At 23.6% G+C, this 12,719-nt stretch overlaps 1 protein-coding gene across 1 annotated transcript; it reads left to right on the top strand.

Annotated features, from left to right (window-relative positions):
* The first annotated feature begins 275 nt into the window (after positions 1 to 275).
* Positions 276 to 3,687, top strand: LOC117178267. The gene is made up of 2 exons (XM_033369621.1): positions 276 to 486; positions 3,223 to 3,687. The coding sequence occupies exons 1-2, from the start codon at positions 335 to 337 to the stop codon at positions 3,560 to 3,562; spliced, it is 492 nt and encodes a 163-aa protein (XP_033225512.1). The 5' UTR covers positions 276 to 334; the 3' UTR covers positions 3,563 to 3,687.
* Positions 3,688 to 12,719: the final 9,032 nt, after the last annotated feature.

Here is a 12,719-nt window from a genome sequence, read left to right as displayed (position 1 = left end):
CATGTAACTGTATTTGCTATAAAACTCAACTTTGTTAATAAATTCGTAGTATTTAATTTAAGGGGAAATTATGAAAACGTATTACATTACTTAATTAATTATTTGATCAACGATTACTTGAGAAAATGTGAATTGATTTTTACTTCTTATTATATGCGGTTTGAATTTTACCGCCACCGTCTTTGAAACATTGCAATGTTTCACGAGACCTTGAAAGTTTCATGAAACTTTTCATTGAACCAAAGTTTCATGAAATTTTTCAACCCTATAACTTAAAAAACGTTAACAAAATTGCCGCCGAAGTCATTCTGAAACTGATTTTTCATTCATAATTATGGCTACAAATCAAGCACAGTTCACTCACAATATTTACAAAAATGATCCCATACTCTTCAAAAGTTACATAAATAAAAATGTCCACATATTAACTGAGGATGATAGTGTGCAAACTGGATTATTATACACCATTGATCCGGTATCTGAGAGGTTAGAAATTACAGATTCTATTTGTGTTAATAATATTAATCAATAATTCCCATGTATATAAATTGGGCTAATGCAAATTTTTTTAATCGGAACATTTGATCAGAATTTTTCTCCTGATTTGAGCGCGGCTAACGTTGCTCCGAAATGTATTAAAATTCCTTCATATTATTGGAGTAACAAGTCGTCCTGATTTATCAGGATATGTTCTGATTTTTTATCGGTGTCCTGATTTTATTATTTTTTGTGCTTTGTCCTGATTTTTCATGGCTGAAAACAAAAATTCTATATTTTTATTGCGCGGACCGAATTTTCTTTTTAATTTCTGAGGGCGCAGACTAATTGTTTATAATTTAAATCTCAATAAAATTTTTTTTACCTTTTATAAATTTATGGAATGATCATACAATTCTAATATTTTCTTCAATATCAAACAATTTTGTTACCAGTAAAAATCAATTTTTGGTTGAAAATTCAACTGTTTTTTAGGAAATTTGTCATTTTGGCATGAAAATTCCACAATTTGGATGATAAATTTTTTATTTATTGACTAAAAAATCTTTCTTGGTTGAAAATTCGTTTTCTTTGTATTCATGTTAAACAATTTTTTTGTTTAATATCAACTGTTACGTTTTTTGTTAAAAAAATGAACTACTTAGTTGAAAGCGGAACTACTTTGTTACACATTTATTTTAGTTTGGTTTATGATTCATTTTAATTTTTTTTTAAATTTTGTAAAAAATCATTCTTTTATTTTTGTTAAAAATAATTTTTTTCAAGTGAAAATTAACTATTCCATTTACAAAATTAGGGAATGAACATAAAATTTTATTATTGCTTTCAAAATTCAACAATTTTCTTAAAACCAAAAAAGTCCATTTTTTGTTTAAAATTCAGCTGTTTTGCTGAAAATACGTATTTTTGGTTAAAGATTCAACTATTTGTCCGAATATTAATTTTTTTTGAAAATTCAACTGTTTTGTAGAAAAATTGGCTTTTTAGTATAAAAATTTTATGTTTTTCATCAACTTTTTTTTTATTGACTGAAAAATCTTTCTTGGTTGAAAATTCATCTCTTTGGTTGAAATATTTATCTGTTGTAGATAGTTCATCTTTTATGGATAAAGTACAACGACCTGGTTAAAGGCAAAAATTCGTTTTTTGGTTGACTATTCATCATTTCAATTCAAAAACCTTTTTTTTTGAAAATTCGTTTTTTTTATGTCAATCATTAATTTTATCAACTGAAAAAATAATTGCATATTCTATTTATAAGCTTAAGGAATGAACATACAGTTTTAATATTTTTTGTTCAAAATTCCACCTTTTTTTAAAACTAAAAAGTTCATTGTATTATTTAAATTTCAACTTTTTTGCTGAAAATAAAACAATTTTTTGTTAAAAATTCAATATTGGGCCAAATATTAACTTTTTCGTTGGAAATTCCTATTTTCGGTTTGAAAATTCAACTTTTTTGTAAAAAATTATTATTTTTAGCGTAAATATTCCACATTTTGGATGAAATTTGTCTTCTTTATTGACTGAACAATCAAAAATTCATCTTTTTGTTTGAAATATTCATCTGTTGGCGTAGAAATTTCATATTTTTTTTTGCCTAAAATGAAACTGATTAAATGTAATCTTTTTTGATCAAGGATTTTCACTTATTTTGTTGAACATTCGTATTCTTTGGTTTTAAATTATAACCTTTTTAGTATAAATATCAACTATTACATTTTTTGTTGAAAATTTAATTATTCAGTTGAAAGTAGAGCTACTTTGGTAAAAATTCATTTTTTTTGCTTGATGCATCCTTGAAATTCAAAAACTTTTTTTTTCTATGAAAATTAGTATATTTGGTTAAAAATGAATTGCTTTGGTTGAAACTTGAACTATTTTTTAAAAAATGCGGTTTTGTTTTGTCGAAAATGAAAAATCGAAAATTAAAAATTTTTTGTTGAAAACTTATCTTTTTCTTTAAAAATTCATGTATTTTTTTCAAAAAATCTTCTTTTTTGTAGAAAATTATCTTTATGATTAAAAATTCATTTCTTTGGTTAAAAATATAACTGTTTTGTTGAAAATTCTTTTTCTGGTCAAAATTAATTTTTTATTTAACTACTCCATGTTTGGTTGAAAAATTATCTTGTTTAGTATAAAATTCATATATTTTGTTAAAAAACCGTATTTTCTGGTAATCTTCTTGGTGAAAAATTCATCTTTGTGGTTGACAAATCTTTTCTTTGGCTAAAAATTTTTTTTTTTCATGCTCAAAAATGAATTTTTTAAACTGTTAATATATCTATTACATTTTGGGTGGAAAATTTATCTTTTTTTTTTGTTGGAAAAACATGTTTTTTATTAAAAATTAATTTCCTTGCTTAGAAATTTAAGTATTTGAATTAAAAATTCGTTTTTTGTTTGTTTAAAACTAATTTATTAAACTGAAAATGTAACTATTACATTTTTGGTTAAAAATTTATATTTTTTGTTTGAAAATTCAACTAATTTGTTAAAAATTAATTTTTTTAATTAAAGATTCATCATTATAGTTCAAAACTAATTTCTTTGGTGAAAAATATAATTATTTGGTTGGAAATTCTTTTTTTTTGTGGACAAATTAATTTCTTCGGTTACAAATTTAACTATTTAGTTGAAAATTTACGTATTTTGTTAAAAAATTAAGAAATTGGTATTTTTTCGAACAAGATATCTGATATTCTAATTTCACTGTTACAGCATAGTTCTAATTCAGCCTGAAGATTCGAATTATCAAATGAAAATAATTCTAGGACACGCCGTAAAAAACATAGAAGTATCTTCCGATCCAGAAACAATCATACCTGAATTATTTTCTGCGCCATCCGTACAAATTTCAAAATCAGTCATCTCTGAAAGAAGAAATACGATAAAGAAAATACTTCTCGAAAATCGATTCCCAGTCACAGAAGACAACGGAATTATACGAATCGAGGACGCACTTTCCATAGAACCACCATATGAATTGGATAACTTCATTTGTGATAACACTATTGTTTTAGATAGAATACAAAAAATTTTGTCTTCTGTAATTAAATAAGTTTTCACTACTATTCATATTTGAAAGCATTCTATTTTAAAAAGCCACTTCAGTTTTTATCAAATGACGTAAAACTGGAAATTTTCATGTCAGAATAACTTGAAAAATAAATAATTGTACAGATGATGAATGTTTAAATCCCTTTAAATCGAAAGAACTTATTTATAATCTTATGAAACATTTTAATTTTTTTAAACACTCTATAAATCCCTCAAGAAGTTCAAAATAGTGTGAACAGTAGCATAAATTTTGAAAAATAGTAACAAAATAATTCCTTGCCGTTTTTCAAATATTAAATCAAGGGTTTCACTTTTTTGTTAATCTGTTTAAAATCCTTTGGAAATCTTTGAAAATCCTTAAAATGTTTCAGATTGGCCGCTGGACCAGAAATAACCGTTTTTTTAAATAATTATTTAAGTTGTTATCTTTTTCAATTATATTATTCAGTTTAGAATTCGTTATTCCAAAATCTTTCACTTTAAACATTTTTTTTTATATCTAATTTTTAAGCGTACATTTAAGTTTAAAGAATTTACAAAAAAAAAAACAATTAAAAATTAGAAGAGTTTGAAATCAAAGTACTTTAAGATTTAAAAAAATAAAAGATAATTGATTTTACAAGCCGATTCGGAATTAGTTCACAATTTTAGAATTTCCAAATTTTAACTTTAAAATTAATTTCAAATATTATTTCAGTCTAAAATATTCAATTTTTAAACTATTCAATTCCAAATATTGTAATTCTGAAAAAGAACAATTACTTAATATTTAGAAATATGTAACTCTTCATTTAAAATGTGCAATTATAAATTAAATATTCAAAACTAAACAAACAAAAATTTGAAAGTTAAAATTTTAATTGTTCTTTCAAAAAAAGGTAATTTCCAAATGAAAGTATTATATTTTAATGTAAAACAAACAATTCAACACCTATTATTTTTAGAAAAAATCCGAGTAAGTTGATTTCGAGTAAGCAGATTTTGAACAAAAAATTTAGAAGCTTTTTAAGAATTTTGAAAGGGTCCGGAAAAATAAAAAACCTTTTTTTTATGGCAGGAGTTTAAAAAAATATTAGAAAATTTTTTTTTTCTTTCTAAAAGATATTTAGAAGTTCTAAAGAAAATTTAAAAATAATTAAAAATTTGAAAAAATTTAAAGCAGCATGTAAATGTTTCAAAATTTTGAAGCATTTTAAGAATTTTTAAACTATTTAAAATTTAAAGAATTTAATTTTTAACTTCTGAAGTGTTTAGTGTATAAAAAAATGTGATCTTTGAATTTTTAATGTTCCTACCTTAAAATTTCTAAAAATTATATGATTTTGAAATTTTAATTCGTTGATTGATTCTTCAATTTAAAACATTGAAAGTGATATATTTCTATTTTTGTAATTCAATCTTTAAACTCTATAATTTATCAAACTTAACAAAATAGATATTTGACAGTTTAATTGCATTTATGTAATTTAAAATTTTTCAGGTAAAAATTTGAATGTAAAATTTTTGAATTAAAAACCTTTTAAACTGCAGTTTTAAAAGTATAAAATTCAAGAGTTCCACTTTGAGGGCTTTAATTTGCAGCTCAGATTTCAAATGGAAACATTTTTTACTTTAGAATTCGATTTTTTAACTTTCATTGACCTTAAAATATGTTTGTGAACAGGAAAAAGACCGGGATTTTTATTTTTTTATTAAACAGACCACAATGATTTTTGGAATCTCGTTAAATTTCTTGGAATTTAAATAAAAAACTAAACTCTTATCATTATCTTTGACCATGCCATTGAAATCTTTTTTTTAATTCCCTAAACGTTTTTAAATCCATTGAAATGTATTTAAAACCCTTGAATTGTATTTAAATTATTTTAAATCTCTGGATAATGTCGAATTTTTTTAATTCCCTAAAATGTAGGTACATCAATTTTTAATGATCATATGGAACATTTTAATTTCCTTTGAATTCCTACGAGTTCCTCGAAACATTCTTGTTAAATTCCTTGAAATTTTTTAAATACCTTAAAACATCTTAAAATCTCACTTCTCCTGTCCGAAAAAAAAATTTCTTTATTTTCTTAATTTTTAAATAAATGTTTTCAAAACTAATCTGAAAATATATGAAATAAAAAGCAAATAAAAAAAGAATGAAAAAAGAAATCTTAAAAAATAAGTTTTTAACATTTTAAATTCGTGTTTAAAAAATTTAACTGAATAATTTTTGAAAAAATGTAATCATTTAAGAAGTTTAAAATTTAAAGAATCTGAAATACAAAATCTTTGCCCAGGAATAAAAAAATATATAATAAAGTAAAATCAGAAAAGTAAATATGGACTGACTACTGAAAAGATATGAAAGAAAAAGATATTTTTCTTCAAAAGGAGAATAAAAATAATAAATCTTCAGAAATTTCAGAAGTTAAAAAATATGGACTGAATACTGTAAAGGAATTTTCAATAAGATCAATCTCTTTTCCATATTTTAAAAAACATAAAATAACAATAAGAGACAAGATTTTTAAAAATAAATAAAAACGCCTTGGATGCTTGGCGCTTGCTTTTCATATTTTTTAAATCCATTTAAATCTGTAGAATTTACTTTTAATTTTATGAAACCTTTTATTTTCTTTTAAAATAATATAAATCCCTCAAATATTGTTCAATTACTTAAAATTTTTTCTAAATTATGTAAAACATTTGTTTAATTCTCTGATTTTTCCTTGAATAGTTTTTTTTTTATTTTAAATCATTAATATTCAAATATTAGCATTTCAATCTTGCAATACTTTTAACATATATTTTATAAACGGAATAAAACAGTATTTCATATACAAATTTAAAATTTTCAAATTTATTAATTCTTGTTAAAAAAGTATTTTCTATCATAAAACGTGGATTTTTGATCAAATAATTGAATTATTAACATACTAGTTGAATATTTAACCTAAAAAGACAAATTCCCAACAAAAAATTGTCATAGTTTATATTTCAATCAAAAAAGAATTAAATTTATACAAAAAAAAGACTTCTAAATATGACTTCAACAAAAAATTAATTTTCCTCGAAACTGATGCATTTTTACCCAACAAAAATGGAATTTCACACCTAATTTTTTTTTTACAAAGAATGCGAGTTTTCAATTAAAAAAGATTAACCTTAAAAAATGGAAGTTACATTTTTTGTTAAAAAATTATTTGTACACCGAAAAAAACAGTATATTCCACTAAACAGTTAAATTTTCAACCAAATAAAATAAAAAGAAAATTTCAATGAAAAAAATAAACATTTAACAATGTAGTTCAATTTTTACCTAAGCAGTTGGATTTTCAATTGAGAAAGATTAAATTTCAACAAAATAATTAAACTTACAACCGAACAGATGAATTTTCAACTAAAAATATCAATCTTTAGCAAACAAAATTTTTTTACCAATTTGATTCAACCAAATCTTTCAAACAAATTAGTTGAATACTCAAGCAAAGAGGAATGATTTTTAACCAAAAAGTTACATGTTAATTTAAAAAATTAAGTTTCTTTTAAAACAGATTAAGTTTTAAATAAAAAAAATAGTTGAATTTTATGTTGAAAGAGATTTCAGTCGAGTTTTCACGATCAAAATATGAAACTTAAAAAAAGAAATAAGTTTCTATAAAAAAAATTAATTTTCCATCAAAGAAGACGAATTTTTAACCAAAAAGAATGACTTTTTAACTAAATTGTTGAATTCTCTATTATATAGTTGCATTTTTATCAACAACAAAAAATTCTCTTCAAGCAGAGAAATTTTTAATTACAAAAACAAAAAGTTGAGCTTTCATCCAAAAAAGATTCCAGTTGATTCTGCAAGATCAAAAATTGATTTTTTTAATAACAAAATAAAGTTCTTTCTTCGACCAAAAAGGATGGATTTTTAACAAAATAGTTGAATTCTCTACCAAACAGTTGAATTTTTTTTTCAAAAAATGAATTTTTTCTGAAAACAGATGGATTTTTAATTAAATAAAAACAAATTTTTTTAAATAGTCGAATTTTCATCCAGAAAATATTTCTGTTCTTTTTTCAACACCCAAATATTATATTTATACAGTAGAATTTTCAACCAAAAATTAGGACCTTTTAACAAAATTATTGAATTTTCATCCAATAAAGATAACATTTTTGCCAAAGCATGTGAATTTTTAAATAAAAAAGACAAACTTTAAAAAAAAAGAGTTGAATTTTCAACCGAAAAGTTACAGTTTTATTCAAAATTTTCAACCAAATAATAAAACTTATATCTAAAAGGATAATCTTTAGAAGAAGCATAATTCGGACAAAATTTGTCGCTACATACATTAATTAAAGTTTATTTAAGCTTACAATGCATTGAAACTTACATGAAATAGTGAAATAATTGTTTTTTTTTTGTTTGTTAAAAAACATTTTTGACAAAAATGTGTTTTTTTCACTCTACTATATGATTGGAATTTTATATAAAGCGATTTGTTTTTTATGAAGATTTGTTTTTAATGTTTAATCATTGTGTTAAACTTCACAAAACAATCGTAAAAACACTTATGCAAAAATTAAAATACGTCTTTAAAATTGTACCTACTCTTTCTAGCTCCAGTTTCCGGCACCAGGTGGCGAAATGGTGGACCACCATTCCCAATATTTAAAAATTCCTTAAAAAATGAGGAAATTTTTGAAATACTTCAAATACTCTCAAATCTCGTAAAATATCCCATAAAGCCTTCTTCAAAATTTTCCATTTTTTTTTAAATCCTTAGAAATCGATATAAATGGCTAATCATCTTATGGAACTTTTTAATTTCTTTTAAAATTCTATAAATCCCCCAAATATTGTTAAATTCCTTGAAATTTGGTAAATACCGTAAAATTCTTTGAAATTTTCCGAAATCATGTAAAATTCCGTAGAAATGTTTAAACCCCTTTTTTAAATACATTATAGTATTTAAAATCTTGTGAAAATTTAAAAATACCGTACATTTAGAAATCTTTGATATCTTTTAAAATTCCTTTAACCCTTAAGGGGCATACTGGGTGTACAACACCCAGCGACTTATTTGCGTTTCAACAGAACGTACCAAATACAAGAAAATGGAACATATGGTGCCAGATTCAAAAATGACATGAAAACCTAATTTTCTATGTCATTTTCACATAATTTTTATACGCAGTTTAAGATCAATAAAATCATTTAATCACGCAAAGTACGGCGTTTCCTTTTTCATTGAATTGAAGCTATTATTTTTTAGAATAAGTACCTTCTTTGAAACGAACACTATAAGACTAATTTTATTTTGGAAGCGCTGTATCTCGGAAGTATTCAAATAAAATTTTAAGTAAAAATATCAAAAACTTAAAAAGTTATGAATTTTAGAGTGAAAGAAGTCATGTTTTAATTTTTTTCAAAAAGGATTTTTTTAACTACTTTAAATTACAAAAACTTTTATAAACCCTTTTTCTCCTTAAACTAGATACATTAAACATCATTAATTGATTTTCAAATATTATTAATATTAATATTAATTAATTAATATTTTCAAATACCGCCGTAACAGCACACGTTTGAACACCCTTGGGTACCTAACACCCAGTATGCTGTTTAAGTAATTTTACAGAAGTGTGCTCTTTAAGCGTTAAAATTAATAATATTTAAAATCTTTTGAAATCTATAAAAAAAACTCTAAAGTTTATTTTAATTCTTTGAAATCCCTTAAAAATTTTTAATCTCGTGGAATTTTCTATAATCCTAGACATCTCATAAAAATCTTCGGAATCCTCTGAGGCCCTATAAAATCTGTATAAATTCCTTTAAATTTCATTCAATTACATTTATTCCTTCGAGTTTTCTAGAAATTCTATAAAATTCCTGAAAATCTTCGAAATGCTTTAATACTCTTTTAAGATCCCTTGAAATTTTCGAATGTTTGAAATTTCTTGGAATATTGTAAAATCTTTCTAACCCTTTGGCATATATTGAAATTTTTTAAATGTCGTGAAAATACATACTTTGGAACCCTCTAAATTATTTTGAAATTTGTATCTTCTAGAATTTCTTCAAAAATTTGGAAAACTTTGAAATCAGAACAATCTTTCTGAAATTCTCTGTAATCCAATGTAATTTTTAAAACACTTTTAAAGCTTTAAAATCCTATAAAACTCTTTAAACTTAGAATCTTGTTGACATTTTTAGAAATCCCTTCAAATACTATAAAAAAATTCGACATCTTTTAAAGTAGCAGATATGTTATTTTAGACAATCTGCCGAAAAAGTTTTTAAAAACATATTTAAATGTCAATAGAAAAAATAGTAGCATTAGCGACCAGTTTGAAAAAATTAGTCAACTTTTCTTCCAAAGTAGTAGCAAAATTAAGATTAAATTCAGTCCCTGCGAATAGATTTCAAACACAAAAGGTTTTGTCCCGAAATAATTTAAATATCACAATACGAATTCATACATTTTATGAAATAACAAAACATATTTTGTAATAATAATATTAATTTATTGTATCTAAATCTTTTTTATCCTACTTAACACTTATTACAAAAATAAACTTGTCATTGTGAGGACTGTACGCGTGTGCGAAAAGAAACAGTTACAGTTTTATAGAGTTTACGATATCTAAATATCGTAGAAATTTTAAAGGCATGAAGCTCTGAAATATCACTTCGTAAAACGAATTACATGACATGTTTGTGCTATAATGGTGCCGAAAGCAAAATGCGATTATAAATGAAATGCTCACAATATTTTTTATAAATGAAATTCGCAATTCCTGGAAATAAAGCATTTTCTCCTTCATTTTCTTTTGGACAATTGGGTTCCGTTACATTTTTCTTTCTTTTTTTTTCTTTATTATTCGTAATCAGTTATTAATAATTAGAGGTGTGCCGTCATTTACTCAAATTTTCTATAAAAATTTAGATGCGCTTGGAACATTAGATTTTTCGAAATAGAAACACATCTAACTGAAGTTCAGTAAGATTTTTTTTTTCTATTTTGAAAAATCTAATGTTCCGAATGTGTCTAAATTTGTATAAAAAATTTGAATAAACGATTGCAGACCTCTATTAATAATGTGCATAAGAAACGTTCACGTACCTCCCCTAACATAATAACAAACTTTAATCGACCTAGAAGATTGCAATCAATTTTATATACAATTTTTTTTTATTTCCTTGTGACTGAAACAGGACAGAAATGGAAATTTCGAGAGAGTTTCCAAAGGGAGGCAGCGACAGTTATAACAAAATCGAAGAGACCTTTATTACGTTATCGAAAAATGTCTAGCAGCGAGTGTAATTAATAGTTTTCTAGCGACTAATTTCTAAATTTAACTTTATTCCAAATTTCAAATGTACTCAAAATTTCACAACTATTTGTTGAATTAGAAACTTTTAAGAAATGGTGCAGATTAAAAGTATGACTCGAGAAAAAAATGTGCAATTTTTAAATATTAACACAATTGCCCCCTGTCGTTCGTATTTTTTCTCTGAATTACAAAACATCAAATATTTCGACTTCAACCATCAACAGCGAAAAATATATTGTAGGTCTATTTTTCTTTGTGATTCCGCTCAATCAACTGTAAGGGACAAAATAACTGTTCGATGGACTAGAGATTTATATCGTCTTTCTTAAATAAAAGAAAGTAAGGGGCCGTATTTAAATTACGCAACGAAAAATATTTCCACTCACACAATTTTCAAAATTCCCTGATTTTTCCTTGACTCATTTTTCATTTTCCTTCACTATTAATATTCAAATAACAGCATTTTAATATTTTAATACTTTTAATATCAAATATTTTCAAATGTATTAATTTTTTTTTTAAATGCCTTCTCTAATATAAAAGATGGATTTTTAAAAAAATACTTGAATTTTCAACAAAATAATAAAATTTTTAACATACAAAAAAGGAATTTTAAAACCAAAAAGACGAATTTTCAACAAATAAAGATTTTTCACTGAAGAAATAAATGACACTTTATATAAATTGTTGAATATTCAAGCCAGAAGACGAATTTTCTCTACAAACATTGAATTATCCAACAAAAATTGAATTTTAAACCAAGAAAGTTATTTATTTTTTTACCAAAAATGAGAATTTCCAAATAGAAAACATCAATCTTAAAAAAATGGAAAAGCTACATTTTCAGTTAAAAAATTACTTATAAACAAAATAAAAATTTTTCCACTTTAAACTTAAATTTTCAACCAAAGATATACGCCTTCAACTAAAAATATAAATCTTTAAAAAAAAACGAATTTCTTAACGAAGTGATTCAAATCAATCTTTCAAGAAAAATATTTGAAAACTCAAGCGTAGAAAGAAGAACTTTCTACCAAAAAGTTGCATTTTCATTTAAAAAAAAAACGTAATTTCTACTAAATAGATAATTTTTAAAATCAAAAGGATCAGTTTTCTAAAAAATAATTGAAGTTTCTGTTAAAAAATATTTCAGTTGAGTTTTCACGATCAAAATATGAATTTTTAATCCAAAAAGACGAATTTTTTCAACCAAAAACGATTAATTTGAACAAAATAGTTGAATTTTAATCCAAAAAAATATGAAATTTGTACTAAAACAGATGAATTTTTAATAAAAAACAACCATTTTTTTAAGTTGAAATTTCATCCAGAAAAGATTTCAATTTATTTTTCAACAAAAAATATTAAATTTAAACAAAAGGTACATTTTGTACGCAATAGTTCAATTTTCATTCAAAGAAAATTCCAGTTCACTTTCCAACACCAAAATAAGAATTGTAATAATAGCTTACTTTACTGCTAAATAGTTGAATTTTTAACCAAAAATTATGAGTTTTTAACAAGATTCTTAAATTTTCAAGCAAACAGATTCATTTTTGTCCAAGAAAATACAAATTCTACTAAAACAGGTGAATTTTTAAATCAATAAGACAAATTTGCACACAAAAAAAGTTTAATTTTTATAGAAAAAGATTCCAACTGTCTTTTCAACATAAAAATACGAATTTTAAACGAAAAATAAATTTCCCAGGAAATAGTTGAATTTTTAATAAAACAGTTGCATTTTTATCCAAGAAAGATGCAATATTTCTACTAAAAAAAATGAACTTTTAAATGAAAGACAAATTTTCAGAAAAACTAGTTTTCATCCAAAAAATATTTCA

Source organism: Belonocnema kinseyi, chromosome 8 (assembly GCF_010883055.1).
Source record: "Belonocnema kinseyi isolate 2016_QV_RU_SX_M_011 chromosome 8, B_treatae_v1, whole genome shotgun sequence".
NCBI lineage: Eukaryota > Metazoa > Arthropoda > Insecta > Hymenoptera > Cynipidae > Belonocnema > Belonocnema kinseyi.
Note: the sequence above shows the minus strand (reverse complement) of the source record. Positions and strands in the feature narration are given on the sequence as shown.

What these genes read in the sequence shown, in the direction of transcription:
- LOC117178267 (XM_033369621.1), top strand. Translation starts at nt 335, where the DNA reads ATGGCTACAAATCAAGCACAGTTCACTCACAATATTTACAAAAATGAT. An exon ending in ATTGATCCGGTATCTGAGAG is followed by an intron (nt 487 to 3,222) that starts GTTAGAAATTAC and finishes TCACTGTTACAG; the next exon opens with CATAGTTCTAATTCAGCCTG.